The following is a 16,127-nucleotide window of genomic DNA, read 5'->3' on the forward strand; positions in this document are numbered from 1 at the left end:
ATGTACCATTGTTTCCACAATTGGCACTTTCCTGGCACACAGATAAGTACCTTGTTAAAGGTACCAGTGATACCAAGGGCCCTGTGACCAGGAAAGGTCCCTAAGGGCTGCAGCATTTGTTGTGCCACCCTAAGGGACCCCTCACCTAACACATGCGCACTGCCATTGCAGATTGTGTGTGTTGGTGGGGAGAAAAAAGCAAAGTCGACATAGCATCCCCCTCAGGGTAACATGCCCACAACCCACTACCTGTGGCATAGGTAAGTCACCCCTCTAGCAGGCCTTACAGCCCTAAGGCAGGGTGCACTATACCACAGGTGAGGGCATAGCTGCATGAGCAATATGCCCCTACAGTGCCTACGTCTATTCTTAGACATTGTAAGTACAGTTGTGGCCATATTAAGTATATGGTCTGGGAGTTTGTCAAAAACGAACTCCACAGTTCCATAATGGCTACACTGAAAACTGGGAAGTTTGGTATCAAACTTCTCAGAATAATAAACCCACACTGATGCCAGTGCTGGATTTATTTAAAAATGCACACACAGGGCATCTTCGAAGATGCCCCCTGTATTTTACCCAATCCTTCAGTGCAGAACTGACTGGTCTGTGCCAGCCTGCCACTGAGACAAGTTTTTGCCCCCCTGGGGTGAGAGCCTTTGTGCTCGCTGAGGCCATAAACAAAGCCTGCACTGGGTGGAGGTGCTTCACACCTCCCCCTGCAGGAACAGCAACACCTGGCGGTGAGCCTCAAAGGCTCATGCTTTTTGTTACAGCACCCCAGGGCATCCCAGCTAGTGGAGATGCCCGCCCCTCCGGCCACTGTCCCCACTTAGCAGCAAGGCTGGAGGAGATAATTAGAAAAACGAAGAGTCACCCACCACTCAGGACTGCCCCTAAGGTGCCCTGAGCCGAGGTGACCCCTGCCATTAGAAATCCTCTATCTTGAGATTGGAGGATTCTCCCAATAGGATTAGGGATGTGCCCCCCTCCCCACAGGGAGGAGGCACAAAGAGGGTGTAGCCACCCTCCAGGACAGTAGCCATTGGCTACTGCCCTCCTGACCTAAACACACCCCATAAATTCAGTATTTAGGGGCTCACCAGATCCCAGGAAATCAGATTCCTGCAACCTGAAGAAAGAAGGACTGCTGATCTACAAGCCTGCAGAGAAGGAGGAAGACAACTGCTTTGGCCCCAGCCCTACCGGCCTGTCTCCAATTTCAAAAACCTACTCTAGAGACGCATCCGACAGGGACCAGCGACCTCTGAAGCCACACCTAACCGGCCCTGAGTTCTGGTGTGGTAATTTTGGGGTTGCCTTGAATCCCCAACAGAGTGCCAGGGCTGTGCCAATTGTGGAGACAAAGGTACAGTTTAGAACACTGGTGCTGGGGCCTGGTTAGCAGTGTCCCAGCACACTTCCAATCATAACTTAGCATCAGCAAAGGCAAAAACTTCGGGGGTAAACATGCCAAGGAGGCATTTCCTTACACACCCCAATATCAAACCCACCACCAGATACCACAAAACCAGCTTCTAATCAGTTTATCCCCACACGTCTTCAGACTCCGTGCCATCTTTACCCAAGCCCGTACAATGTATTTTCTCAAATGTCAAGTAGGCTTTTTGCACTAGTACAAAGTGATCAGAGGCCTTGAGCACCCCCACCTGTTGAAACCCTTTGGCGCTACAGGTCCCCCCTACCTCCGTACCCTCGGGGCTACAGGTCCCCCCCCCCCCCTACCTCCGTACCCTCGGGGCTACAGGTCCCCCTTACCTCCGTACCCTCGGGGCTACAGGTCCCCCTTACCTCCGTACCCTCGGGGCTACAGGTCCCCCTTACCTCCGTACCCTCGGGGCTACAGGTCCCCCTTACCTCTGTACCCTCGGCGCTACAGGTCCCCCTTACCACTGTACCCTCGGCGCTACAGGTCCCCCTTACCTCTGTACCCTCGGCGCTACAGGTCCCCCCCTTCCTCCGTACCCTCGGCGCTACAGGTCCCCCCCTTCCTCCGTACCCTCGGCGCTACAGGTCCCCCCCTTCCTCCGTACCCTCGGCGCTACAGGTCCCCCTTACCTCCGTACCCTCGGCGCTACAGGTCCCCCTTACCTCCGTACCCTCGGCGCTACAGGTCCCCCTTACCTCCGTACCCTCGGCGCTACAGGTCCCCCTTACCTCCGTACCCTCGGCGCTACAGGTCCCCCTTACCTCCGTACCCTCGGCGCTACAGGTCCCCCTTACCTCCGTACCCTCGGCGCTACAGGTCCCCCTTACCTCCGTACCCTCGGCGCTATAGGTCCCCCTTACCTCCGTACCCTCGGCGCTACAGGTCCCCCTTACCTCCATACCCTCGGCGCTACAGGTCCCCCTTACCTCCGTACCCTCAGCGCTACAGGTCCCCCTTACCTCTGTACCCTCGGCGCTACAGGTCCCCCTTACCTCTGTACCCTCGGCGCTGGAGCCACGTCTGCGAAAGCTGCAGTGCCAGGGCAGCATTGGATCGCTGGTGCTCGCCTGCCAGTCCCAAGATAATGGCTTTGTCGTCATCTTCATAGGCATCCAGGTGCGGGCACAGCAACAGGGGGCACTGCAGGGAGGAGGAAAGAGGGGTCAGCGCCAACTGCTCATTTATAGGGAGTTGGCCACGGGGTCTGCCGTGCCCCCTCTCCATCAGCAGACCAAGCATCATACCACCAAGTCCGAGGTACTTACCCCTATCTCAGCTGCCCGGTTCTTCAGTACCTCGAGGGGCCCGTAAGGCTGGGGCACGGTAAAGGCTGGAACACCCGGCTGGGAAGAGGAAATGTCAACACCATGAGTATTCCAAGGGCAGCAGCAGGGCCAAATTCAGCAGAGCGACCTCTGACCTGCAGGGAGCCTGCCCTCTCCACTCAGTACTGCATAGAACCCTCTGTACAGAGCCCACTCTCTCCACCAGGAACTGCACAGTACCCTCTGTACAGAGCCTGCGCTCTCCACCCAGTACTGCACAGTATCCTCTGTACAGAGACCACCCTCTCCACCCGGTACTACACAGTACCCTCTGTGCAGAGCCCACCCTCTCCACCCGGTACTACACAGTACCCTCTGTGCGGAGCCCACCCTCTCCACCCGGTACTACACAGTACCCTCTGTGCGGAGCCCACCCTCTCCACCCGGTACTACACAGTCCTCTGTACAGAGCCCACTATCTTCATCCTTACTGCAAAGTACCCTCTGTACACAGCCCGCCCTCTCTACCCGGTACTGCACAGTACCCTCCTATACTGCAAAGTAACCTCTGTACAGAGCCTGCCCTGTCCATCCTGTACTACACAGTAGCCTCTACACAGCCCATCCTCTCCCTCCTGTACTGCACAATACCACACAGTGTTACAAAAATAAAAGGAACTTTATTTTAGTGACAATAGTAAAACATACTAGAGAGGCAACTCTCCAATAGGAGGTAAGTAACACTAAATATATACACTAGTTATCTGCAATAGGCATAGAAAGATGTCTACCTGCATTTGCACTGTTTTCTAATGGTGGCCCTAGGAGGAGCCCAAACCAAATACTGAAACAAAATGGAATGCGAACACAGGACCCCCACCTAGGTAAGTGGAATGTGTAGAAGGGAGCTGGGGGTAAGAACACCAAAGGTACCACAGTGCCCCCTAGCGACCAAGAAAGGAGGAATTTCCCCAAACCACCCAAAAGTAAGAAATAGAAAATGCGACACCCAGACAGGACTGCCATAAGCCAGCGGTGGATTCCTGAAGCAGGATGACCTGTGGAAGAAGGGGACCAAGTCCAGAAGAGTCCGGGAGCAGGAGCCGCTACCCACCCAGCTGTGGATGCAGGAGTTGGTAGACAGTTATGAAGAACAGATCAGCACTGCAGCCCTGGAGACAGTGAAGAGTTCCTGAGGGAAGTAGAAGGTGTCCCACGCTGGAAGATGAATTACAGTCGGTGTAGGAATTATACCAACAAGTCTGGGCAAAGGCAAATGTCGCGGTTGGCAGAAACTGGAGCTTCCGGGGACCAGCAAGGTCCAGGAGGACAACCCAGGAGGGGGAGTCACAGGGGACCCTCAGCAACACAAAGCCCACAGGAGAAAAGGCAGAACCCATAGGTGTCTCACAGGATGGGGACACAGGAGTTGCAGAAAAGCCCCAAGCAGCACAACTGGAGAAGGGCCCCTCGCCGCCAGAGAACCACACAGTGGGCTGGGTGTTGCAGGATGGAGTGCTGGGAGCTGGAGCTACACGTTGCCTGAAGAACCCTTGGAGGAGATGCAAACAAGCCTTGGCAGCTGCAAGAGACAGTGCAAGGGGGTCACTGTCAAGGGGTTACCTCCATCAAAGTAGGACAGTTGGCAGAGGACCACTGCGGACCACCAACATGATGCAGGATCCACGCAGCTCAGTATGAGAAGTGATCCATGCAGCTGGTCATCATTGCAGTTGGTGCCTGCGGATGCAGGGGAGTGACTCCACTCCAAGGAGATTCTTGTGCAGACTCAAGACTTGCCGCGCCGCCCCCCCCCCCCACCTCCTCAGAGGATGCACAGCCGGGAAAATGTTGTACAAGCTGGAAGGAGCCATAGAAAATGTTGCCAGCAGAGTCTTCGTCGTGGATGCAGATTGTCGGGTCCTGGAGGGCCCAGTCACTGGTCCAGTGGCTAGAAGTCGAAGTAGAAGTTGCAGAGGAGTCCTGCTGGAATCTTGCATGCCGAACCTGAGGACCCAGCCAAGAGACCTTAAATAGCTTTGTGAAAGGAGCAGGAGGCGGGTGGGGGAGAAATCGGTCATCTAGCTAGGTGACCACCTATCAGGAGGGGGCTCCGACGTCCTGCCTGCCCTGGCCACTCAGATCCTCCCAGAGGTCCCTGCCAACCCTGGTTCAAGATGGCAGAACCCAGGGACCCTCTGGAGGTGCTATGGGAACCGCGCCTGGGGTGGTGATGGACAGGGCAGGTCACTCACCTTTCCATGGTCCAATTTCGCGCCAGAGCAGGAACTGGGGGTCCCTGAACCGGTGTAGACTGGTTTATGCAAGGAGGGCATCAAATGTGCCCTTCAAAGCATACCAGTGGCTTGGGGAGGCTACCCCTCCCAAGCCTGTAACGCCTGTTTCCAAAGGGAGTGTGTGTTACCCCCCCTTTTCCTTTCCTTCCCAATCCTTTGTTCTGCCTTCCTGGGCTTGTTTTTTTTTTCAAGCAGGAAGGCAGAAAACTTGCTGGGGGTGACAGGAGCTTGGGCAGCCCGGAAAACCCCAGAAGGCTGGTAGGAGCAATGCTGGGGTCCTCTAAGGAGCCCCCAGAGTGCATGGAATCATACTTTCAATTCAAAAGTACTGCCTGCACCACTTGTGACCCCCGGGTCCCTCCCTTGATTCCTATACTAAACCCAACGCCTGTTTTGCACACTGCACCCGGCCACCCCTGTGCCGCTGAGGGTGTGTTTTCTGTGCCTACTTGTGTCCCCCCCAGTGCTATACAAACTCCCCACCACCCCACCCCCTCCGGTCTGCCCTTCGAGGACACGGGTAATTACCTGCTGGCAGACTGGAACCGGAGCACCCCTGTTCTTCATCAGCGCCCATGTGTTTTGGGCACCTCTTTGACCTCTGCACCTGAGCGGCCCTGTTTTGCTGGTGTGGTAATCAGAACTTGTAAGTGCCTTACTTACCTGACAAACTAACCATTACTTACCTCCCCCAGGAACTGTTGATTTTTGCACTAAGTGTTCACTTTTAAAATAGTTTATTGCCATTTTAACTAAAACTCTGTATGTTACTGGTCTAATTCACAGTTCCTTACTTACCTGTGTGTAGTACCTTGCATTTTATGTATTTATTTCAAATCTTGTGGTTCTAAAATAAATGAAGAAAATATATTTTTCTATATAAAAACCTATTGGCCTGGAGTAAGTCTTTGAGTGTGTGTTCCTCATTTATTGCCTGTGTGTGTACAACAAATGCTTAACACTACCCTCTGGTAAGCCTACTGCTCGACCACACTACCACAAAATACAGCATTAGAATTCTCTTTTTGCCACTATCTTACCTCTAAGGGGAACCCTTGGACTCTGTGCACACCATCTCTTCCTTTGAGATAGTATATACAGAGCCAACTTCCAACAACTGGCATCAGCAAAAGGCAAAAAGGCAGGGGGCACATTGCCAAGGAGGCATTTCCTTACACCTGCTTTTTGCGGGGCCTCCAATACATTCCCCAGGTGGAGCTAAAGACAGCTATATCCTCAGGGTCTGTCAGAGGGCTTAATTACTCCTAGGCCTAGCATCTTCTGCACTTTAGATTTGATGCACTCCCTGACATGATCAGGCTGCCTGTCAATGTTACTTTTGACAGGCAGGCGTCACCTGTGTCAATGGTGTGTTCACACCATGACGTTTGACCAGGTGTCGGAGAACAGGTCAGAGAACTGTCCAGTGAGGTTCCTGCAGTCATCTTTTTGGTACTCAGGGAGGCAATCAGCAAGCACTGCCATACCAACCGAGCCAACAGATGCACTGTGGAAGAAGAGATCAGGGTGAGAACCACTCTTGTTGTCCCTCATCAGTTGCCATGAGCAGAGTCATATCAGACCCGTCGTAGGGTTTAAGGAGAGTCACATGAAGCACCCTGTGGGGGCTTCCAGGAGTGACAAGGTCTAGCAAGTAGGTAATCTCAACTTTCTCCACAATGGTGTGGGGACCACTCCACCTGTCTTGGAGTGCCCTGGGAGCCACAGGCGCCAGGACGCACACTGTCCTGACTGGTAGACAGTACAGCCTTCTGGTCAGGCCATAGTTTCTGCAACTCTTGGCTGGCCAGAAGGTTTTTTTTTGGCCCTCTTCATGTACTCAGCCATCCTTCATCTGAGGACAAGCAGATAGTCCATGTAGAAAAGAGCCCCCTTTCTTGGCAAGGTAACCCCCATGTTCTGCCTGTTATCATGTTTGACTGTGCTTGACTATGTCTACTGGGTTACTGCTAACCAGGACCCCAGTAGTTTTGCTCTCTCCTCTAAACTACCATGTTCTTCCCACAATGGGCACACTGCACTGCCTCCCCCCCCCCCCCCATGCAAGTCCATAGAATATGGTACCTAGGTACCCAGAGCATTGAGGTTCCAAGGGGATCCCTATGGGCTGCAGCAATTATTCTGCCACCCATAGGGAGTCCATGCAAAGGGTTCTGCAGTCCTATTGCAGTCTGCGTGTAATGGGTGTATGCACCTGTTTTCATTACAGGTGATGGGTCACCCCTATGGTAGGCCCTCTCAGCCCAGAGGGCGGGGTGCAGGTACCTGTGTGTGATGGCACCTCTGCACTAGCAGAAGTGCCCCCACAAACTCCAGCTCTATTTTCCTGGACTTCGTAAGTGTGGGGAAGCCATTTTGTGTGTGTACTGGTCATAGGTCACTACCTATGTCCAGCTACATAATGGTAACTCCGAACCTGGGCATATTTGGTATCAAACATGTCGGAACCATACCCCAATCCTGTTGCAAGTGTTGGCAGTATGATTCCATGCACTCTGGGGCTCCTTAGAGGACCCCCAGCATTGCTACCACCAGTCTTACAGGGTTTTCTGGGCAGCCCCGCTGTGCCACACCTCAGACAGGTTTCTGCCCTCCTGCTGCTAGATCTGATCAAGCCCAGGAAGGCAGAACAGAGGACGTCCTTTGGGAGAGGGCGGTAACACCATCTCCCTTTGGAAATCGGTGTTACATGGCTTGAGAGCGGTAGCCTGCCCAAGCCACTGGTTTTGCTTTGAAGGGCACATTTGGTGCCCTCCGTGCATAAACCAGTCCACACCGGTTAAGGGATTTTTAGTGTATTACTTACCTCCTAAGGGTGTGTCACCTGTCTAGTATTTTGTAATTTGTGCCAAAAATAAAGTACCTTTATTTTTGTAAAACTGTTTTTCTTTGTGTGCAAGTGCTGTGTGACTACAGTGGTATTGCATGAGCTTTGCAGGTCTCCTAGATAAGCCTTGGCTACTCATCCACAGCTACCTCTAGGGTAGGCTCCCTATGGGTGGCACAATACATGCTGCAGCCCATGGGGAACCCCTGGTGCCCTTATGCCCTAGTACCATGTACTAGGGGCTTCTATGGGGCACTAGTATGCCAAATGTGGGGTGTGTGAAGTCCCAAGAAACCAAATTTAGAGGGAGAAAGCACACTCACTGGGGTCCTGGTTAGCAGGATCCCAGGTAACATAGTAAAAATGGGGGTAACCATGCCAAAAAGAGGGTATTTTCTTACACTCGGGCACCGTATCTCTAGAACCATTCTCTAGGACTACTTCTCATTCAGAGGAGTGGAGTGAAAGAGGCACAAACATTGTGTTTTTTTTAATCTAAACAAAGTTCTCTCCATGTGGCTTTGGGAACCCTATTCAACCCACCCCCCCCTTTCACCTAGCATGAGGGACCTAAAATATGATTGCCGATCTTAGACATCCACCACCAAATTCTTGGGAATTGATTAAGAGTATACCCAGTCTCACCAATGTGACTGCACAGAGCTGGATTACTGCTTTGGGCAACCATTTGCCAAACATATCCTGCCTGTACAATTGTATAGTCTCCCTGAGCTGAGGCTCCGACGAGTGCCAAACTGGTCAGCATCCTCCAATGTACACCAGTATTTCTACACCAAAGGGACCTCAGGTTCATGTACTGCGCACACCTTGGGAGGAGCATCCAAGTGGTCAGCATTCGCTGTTATATACCAGTGCATTCGCCCAAGGGATCTGAGGTTCCTGCACAGCACACACCTCGTGATGAGAACCTAAGAGGTTGCATCTTTCATTATATAAGTGTCCACTCCAAAAGGACCTCATGTTCCTACACCTTCACAGGAGATCATGTGCCCACAAACTGAGTGAAAGGGGGCTGTCCTGATCACTAGCACCAAAGCCCATCTAAGGTAACTAGCCTGACCCTGCCTAGTATAGGCCTGGGTTCCACAGAGGCGGGGACTCCTCACTTCACTGTAAACAAACTCCACTGTCTGTTCTGTCCCATCTATATATCCGAACCAAACCCCATCTCATAGCTTTTCAATACATTCACTCTCAATCACTGCATCCCTTCCCCCACCCCCTCGACCCCCCACCTCCCACCCCAACAAACACTGCTGGGCCTAAAGCAGGTCCATTACCTTGAAAATGCCACCCTTCTGCCAGGCAATTTTTTCAATGGTGTCGCCCAAGATGCTGGTGTGGTCGATCCCCAGAGATGAGACTCCACAGACAATGGGTTTCCTAAGGTGAGAGAATATGCAGGTCAGACTCAAGGGTGACAAGTGACAAAGTGCAGTTGCATGGCCACATTCACATTACTACAAGAGGTTAGGAGTGTCTCAGGGACTACCGCGGCCAGAGCACTGAATGTTGTCAAGTGCTGCTTTCCACATGCTCCTGTTGCAGACAAGTCTGCAGAGGTCTCTTTGGTGGCAGCTGGATGCATCGGTGTTGTGAACAGATGCCCTGAGTCCTGCAGAAGGAAACATTAATTACCTGTAGGTCTCAGGTTTGTAGTGTTGCAGATCACACATTCTTTTTGCCGGCCAGTAATCGGTAGAAATACTGCACCATTTTCATCTAAGTATGTTTGGAACCAAAGCATGCACGGGGGCATCACCCAAGCTGTGCCAGCCCACAGGCTCCACCACGGATTAGGTGTTTCTCCACCCATCTGAACAAAGGTCTGTGTATCCGCAAGTTGCATTATGAGTTCAAGTGTAATTAGTCACTTTAAAAACCACAAGAGCTTTTCAGTAAGAGAGACGGTAACGAGGGAGCACGCAAGGCAGGACATGTTCTTGGAGATCTCATGCTCTGCACAGACTGCCAAGCCCTACTGCTGCGGCCAAGAAAGAACCAGCAGAACTAGTGAGTGTTCACGGTTCCTGTGCATGAACGTTAACATTAAAGCAGTTAGTGAAGGTACAGGCCGAGGTCCCTATTCAGACCATACACATAAAATAGGTTTCCCAAAGACTGCATGGGGGGAACCCTTTTTGCCTATGGTGAGTGCATAAGTTTTTACCTGCAAGTCTGTTGAGCAGATGTTACACTTCCCCCTAATGTTAATCAATACAGCAATTCCTGACTGGCATAGGGCGGCCTAGACGTGGTTGCGTGAAGGCTACAAATGCTTTGTCAACACTGACGTCAATCTAGTGATAAAAACGCACTTTCCATCCAGATTACTTATGTACAAAGCCGGCCCTTTATGTTGTGGTTCAATACCCTGTAAAGGGTCCTGGGACTCCCTCACGAGTGCACAGAGCTTGCGTTACAATCCCAAAGTGCTCTACTTCAGGGCAGCAGCACTGACTGTGCCACCCTCTAGAGCAGAGGTCTCCAAACTTTTTAATGCCGCGCCCCCCCAATTGAAAACTAAAAATCATTGGGCCCCCCTCAGAATTTTTCACAATTATTTTATAAACATGGCAATGTTTAAATAGGTCTAAACCTATTTAAACATTGCAGTTAAGTACTGTTACCTTTTAAAAAAACTTCAATAACATGCTTCTGCTTAAAACAAAGGCCTGTTATCTGTATAATATTTATTTTGGCCGGAGTCTGGTGCCCCCCCCCCTGGGATCACTTCAGGCCCCCCTAGGGGGGCCCACCCCCCAGTTTGAAGACCTCTGCTCTAGAGCCATGCATCCTGAAGCACCACATGCCCTCATTTTGAGGTAGCTTGGTCGAGCAGTTAGGCCAATCTAGGAGGAGTGCTCAGTATTTGTTGCACTCACAGTATCAATCATACAACTCACACTGAAAATAATAACTCAAGACCAATTTATAAAAATAAATCAGAATATGCAATTTTTCAAAGATTATCAAAATATTTTTGAAGATATGGATTTTTGAAGTTTAAGAAAAATAGTAATCACGCACCATAGATATCAATGGAAAGTCAACATTTAAATCCACATAAAATCGTACAGGTGGTTTAGCAAGTTCTTCTTTTGCACGTTACTAGAGGTAGTCCGTGGGCACGCTGTGCCAGCTGTGGAAGTTCAGGCTGCTCCTGGTGCTGGCGGGAGCAGTGATGAAAGGTCTCTGGAGCTGGTGTAGGGCCACTGCGAGGGACCTCTTTAAAAAGCACTGCGCAGGTGTGTTTAGAGGTGGTTCCTTGGAGGTCCCCTTGGAGTGTCAAGGCCGCAAGGTGAGGGAGATCCTGAGAGCAAAGCTCGTCGCAGGTCACAGAACAGCCAGGCGCAGAGCGAATCGGTGCGCAAGGAGTTGATGGAAGGATGCCCTTTGGAGGTAAGTCGGTTCAAGGGTCGTTTGCAGGACAACCGGGACACTGGTGGGAGGTCCAGGGTATTCCTGAAGTCCCTCGACTGGGGCTTCATCCCGGTCCTTTTGCAGCCCTGGGTGGGCTGAGGGGGGGGGGGGGGGGGTTAGTTAGCACCTCCACCAAAGGTGTTTTTTCTCCACAAACCAGAGACAGGCCTCTCCCCCAAGGCTTGAAGATTGGGTGTCTGGACGATGCAGGCTATATCGAACCAGTCAGCAACCGTGCCAGGGTAGTTCGCTTTTGCAGGGCGAAACGCCAAGGTGACCCCTGGGTACATTTAGTATTAAATCCAATACTGGTACCACTTTGGATTTATCATTTTGAGTTGTTTGATACCAAACAACCCAGGGTTTAGAGTAGTGTTGGAAGCTGGCTCTGTGTATATACTACATCAAAATGAGATCCTGTGCACAGAGTCCAGGGGGGTCCCCAAGAGGCTGGGCAGAGGCTGGAATAGATAATTCTAATGCTCTATTTTGTGGTAGTGTGGTCGAGCAGTTAGGCTCAGAGGGCAGTGTTAAGCATTTGTTGTACACACAGGCAATAGAAGAAACACTCAAACAACTCAAGACCAATAGGATTTTATATAGAAAAACCTTTTGTTAATTTATTTCGAGAACCACAAGATTCACTTTGGAGGTAAGTACATAAAATGAAAGGTACTTTGCATATATATGATCAGGACTTTGAACAGAATCGACAATGTATACAGTTTTTCTTAAAATGGCAAAAAGCGATTTTAAAAGGGGACACTGCTTTTTCAACACTTCTTGGGGGAAGAAAAGATAGTACAGTTTTGCACGTAAGTATTCAACGTAGTTCTTATCTCTGGGGTTTAGGTAGTCCGTCATTGGGGTTCCAGTTAACCCCCACCACCAGCAGAACAGGGCTGGTCGAGTGCAGTGGTCAAAGAGGAACTGTAGGAAGTTGGCTCTGTATATACTATTTCAAAGTGAGAAACAGTGTGCGCAGAGTCCAAGGGTTCCCCTTAGAGGTTAGAGTGGCAAAGAGAGATAATTCTAATGCTCTATTTTGTGGTAGTGTGGTCGAGCAGTAGGCTTATCAGAGGGTAGTGTTAAGCATTTGTTGTAAACACACAGGCAATAAATGAGGAACACACACTCAAAGACTTACTCCAGACCAATAGGTTTTTATTTTGAAAAATATATTTTCTTAGTTTAACAACCACAGGTTCAAGATTTCCAGTTAATACTCTAAATGTAAGGTACTTGTAAGGAAATGCCTCCTTGGCATGGTTGCCCCCTGACTTTTTGCCTTTGCTGATGCTATGTTTACAATTGAAAGTGTGCTGAGGCCTGCTAACCAGGCCCCAGCACCAGTGTTCTTTCCCTAACCTGTACTTTTGTATCCACAATTGGCAGACCCTGGCATCCAGATAAGTCCCTTGTAACTGGTACTTCTAGTACCAAGGGCCCTGATGCCAAGGAAGGTCTCTAAGGGCTGCAGCATGTCTTATGCCACCCTGGAGACCTCTCACTCAGCACAGACACACTGCTTGCCAGCTTGTGTGTGCTAGTGAGGACAAAACGAGTAAGTCGACATGGCACTCCCCTCAGGGTGCCATGCCAGCCTCTCACTGCCTATGCAGTATAGGTAAGACACCCCTCTAGCAGGCCTTACAGCCCTAAGGCAGGGTGCACTATACCATAGGTGAGGGTACCAGTGCATGAGCATGGTACCCCTACAGTGTCTAAACAAAACCTTAGACATTGTAAGTGCAGGGTAGCCATAAGAGTATATGGTCTGGGAGTTTGTCAAACACGAACTCCACAGCACCATAATGGCTACACTGAAAACTGGGAAGTTTGGTATCAAACTTCTCAGCACCATAAATGCACACTGATGCCAGTGTACATTTTATTGAAAAATACACCACAGAGGGCACCTTAGAGGTGCCCCCTGAAACTTAACCGACTATCTGTGTAGGCTGACTAGTTTTAGCAGCCTGCCACAAACCGAGACATGTTGCTGGCCCCATGGGGAGAGTGCCTTTGTCACTCTGAGGCCAGTAACAAAGCCTGCACTGGGTGGAGATGCTAACACCTCCCCCAGGCAGGAATTGTCACACCTGGCGGTGAGCCTCAAAGGCTCACCTCCTTTGTGCCAACCCAGCAGGACACTCCAGCTAGTGGAGTTGCCCGCCCCCTCCGGCCAGGCCACACTTTTGGCGGCAAGGCCGGAGAAAATAATGAGAAAAACAAGGAGGAGTCACTGGCCAGTCAGGACAGCCCCTAAGGTGTCCTGAGCTGAAGTGACTCTAACTTTTAGAAATCCTCCATCTTGCAGATGGAGGATTCCCCCAATAGGGTTAGGATTGTGTCCCCCTCCCCTTGGGAGGAGGCACAAAGAGGGTGTACCCACCCTCAGGGCTAGTAGCCATTGGCTACTAACCCCCCAGACCTAAACACGCCCTTAAATTTAGTATTTAAGGGCTACCCTGAACCCTAGAAAATTAGATTCCTGCAAACTACAAGAAGAAGGACTGCCTAGCTGAAAACCCCTGCAGAGGAAGACCAGAAGACGACAACTGCCTTGGCTCCAGAAACTCACCGGCCTGTCTCCTGCCTTCCAAAGATCCTGCTCCAGCGACGCCTTCCAAAGGGACCAGCGACCTCGACATCCTCTGAGGACTGCCCCTGCTTCGAAAAGACAAGAAACTCCCGAGGACAGCGGACCTGCTCCAAGAAAAGCTGCAACTTTGTTTCCAGCAGCTTTAAAGATCCCTGCAAGCTCCCCGCAAGAAGCGTGAGACTTGCAACACTGCATCCGGCGACCCCGACTCGGCTGGTGGAGATCCGACGCCTCAGGAGGGACCCCAGGACTACTCTGATACTGTGAGTACCAAAACCTGTCCCCCCTGAGCCCCCACAGCGCCGCCTGCAGAGGGAATCCCGAGGCTTCCCCTGACCGCGACTCTTTGAACCTAAAGTCCCGACGCCTGGGAGAGACCCTGCACCCGCAGCCCCCAGGACCTGAAGGACCGGACTTTCACTGGAGAAGTGACCCCCAGGAGTCCCTCTCCCTTGCCCAAGTGGAGGTTTCCCCGAGGAACCCCCCCCTTGCCTGCCTGCAGCGCTGAAGAGATCCCGAGATCTCTCATAGACTAACATTGCGAACCCGACGCTTGTTTCTACACTGCACCCGGCCGCCCCCGCGCCGCTGAGGGTGAAATTTCTGTGTGGGCTTGTGTCCCCCCCCGGTGCCCTACAAAACCCCCCTGGTCTGCCCTCCGAGGACGCGGGTACTTACCTGCAAGCAGACCGGAACCGGGGCACCCCCTTCTCTCCATTCTAGCCTATGTGTTTTGGGCACCACTTTGAACTCTGCACCTGACCGGCCCTGAGCTGCTGGTGTGGTGACTTTGGGGTTGCTCTGAACCCCCAACGGTGGGCTACCTTGGACCAAGAACTAAGCCCTGTAAGTGTCTTACTTACCTGGTTAACCTAACAAATACTTACCTCCCCTAGGAACTGTGAAAATTGCACTAAGTGTCCACTTTTAAAACAGCTATTTGTGAATAACTTGAAAAGTATACATGCAATTTTGATGATTTGAAGTTCCTAAAGTACTTACCTGCAATACCTTTCGAATGAGATATTACATGTAGAATTTGAACCTGTGGTTCTTAAAATAAACTAAGAAAAGATATTTTCTATATAAAAACCTATTGGCTGGATTTGTCTCTGAGTGTGTATACCTCATTTATTGTCTATGTGTATGTACAACAAATGCTTAACACTACTCCTTGGATAAGCCTACTGCTCGACCACACTACCACAAAATAGAGCATTAGTATTATCTATTTTTACCACTATTTTACCTCTAAGGGGAACCCTTGGACTCTGTGCATGCTATTCCTTACTTTGAAATAGCACATACAGAGCCAACTTCCTACAGTACTTCACTTAGATACTTTAGGAACTTTGAATTAAAACAATATCATGTACAGTCTTTGTAAAAATGGCAATAAGCTATTTTCAAAGTGGACACAGTGCACAAATCAACAGTTCCTGGGGGAGGTAAGTAAAGGGTAGATTAGGAGGTAAGTAAAACACTTACACTTCTCAGTCCTGGGGCATAGGCAGCCCACCACTGGGGGTTCAAGGTATCCCCAAAGTTACCACACCAGCAGCTCAGGGCTGGTCAGGTGAAGAGGTCAAAGAGGTGCCCAAAACACATAGGCACCTATGGAGAACAGGGGTGCTCCGGTTCCAGTCTGCCAGCAGGTAAGTACCTGCATCCTCTGGGGGCAGACCAGGGGGGTTTTGTAGAGCACGGGGGGGCACAAGTAGGCACACAAAACACACCCTTAGCGGCACAGGGGCAGCCGGGTGCAGTGTGCAAAGCAGGCATCGGGTTTTGTATAGGTTTCAATGGAGGGACCCGGGGGTCACTCTAGCGGTGCAGGCAGCCACGGGGGGCTTCTCGGGACAGCCACCACCTGGGCAAGGCAGAGAGTCCCCTGGCGGTCACTCCTGCGTCGAAGTTCGGTTCCTTCAGGTCCTGGGGGCTGCGGGTGCAGTGCTGGTTCCAGGCATCAGGTCCCTTGTTACAGGCAGTCGCGGTCAAGAGGGAGCCTCTGGATTCTCTCTGCAGGCGTCGCTGTGGGGGTTCGGGGGAGGGGGGGGGTCGTCTCTGGTTACTCACAGGCTCGCAGTTGCTGGGGAGTCCTCCCCGAGGTGTTGATTTTCTGCAGGTCGAGCCGTAGGGCGTCGGGAAACGTGAAGTCTTTAGAAGTTGCTTCTTTGTTGCAAAGAAGTAGCTGGTTTTGAACAGGGCCGCTGTTCAC

The 16,127-nt window shown here is 51.2% G+C and overlaps 1 protein-coding gene across 1 annotated transcript in view; it reads right to left on the bottom strand.

Annotated features, from left to right (window-relative positions):
- Window positions 1-16,127, bottom strand: part of FPGS (folylpolyglutamate synthase) — a 158,419-nt gene that overhangs the window by 58,887 nt on the left and 83,405 nt on the right. Inside the window, exons 8-10 of the mRNA XM_069236954.1 lie at window positions 9,162-9,264; window positions 2,716-2,793; window positions 2,443-2,590 (exon numbers count right to left, since the gene is read on the bottom strand). Coding sequence (XP_069093055.1) covers window positions 2,443-2,590; window positions 2,716-2,793; window positions 9,162-9,264 — 329 coding nt within the window. The remainder of the gene's footprint in view (window positions 1-2,442; window positions 2,591-2,715; window positions 2,794-9,161; window positions 9,265-16,127) is intronic.

This window comes from Pleurodeles waltl, chromosome 6, assembly GCF_031143425.1.
Source record: "Pleurodeles waltl isolate 20211129_DDA chromosome 6, aPleWal1.hap1.20221129, whole genome shotgun sequence".
NCBI classification, from domain to species: domain Eukaryota; kingdom Metazoa; phylum Chordata; class Amphibia; order Caudata; family Salamandridae; genus Pleurodeles; species Pleurodeles waltl.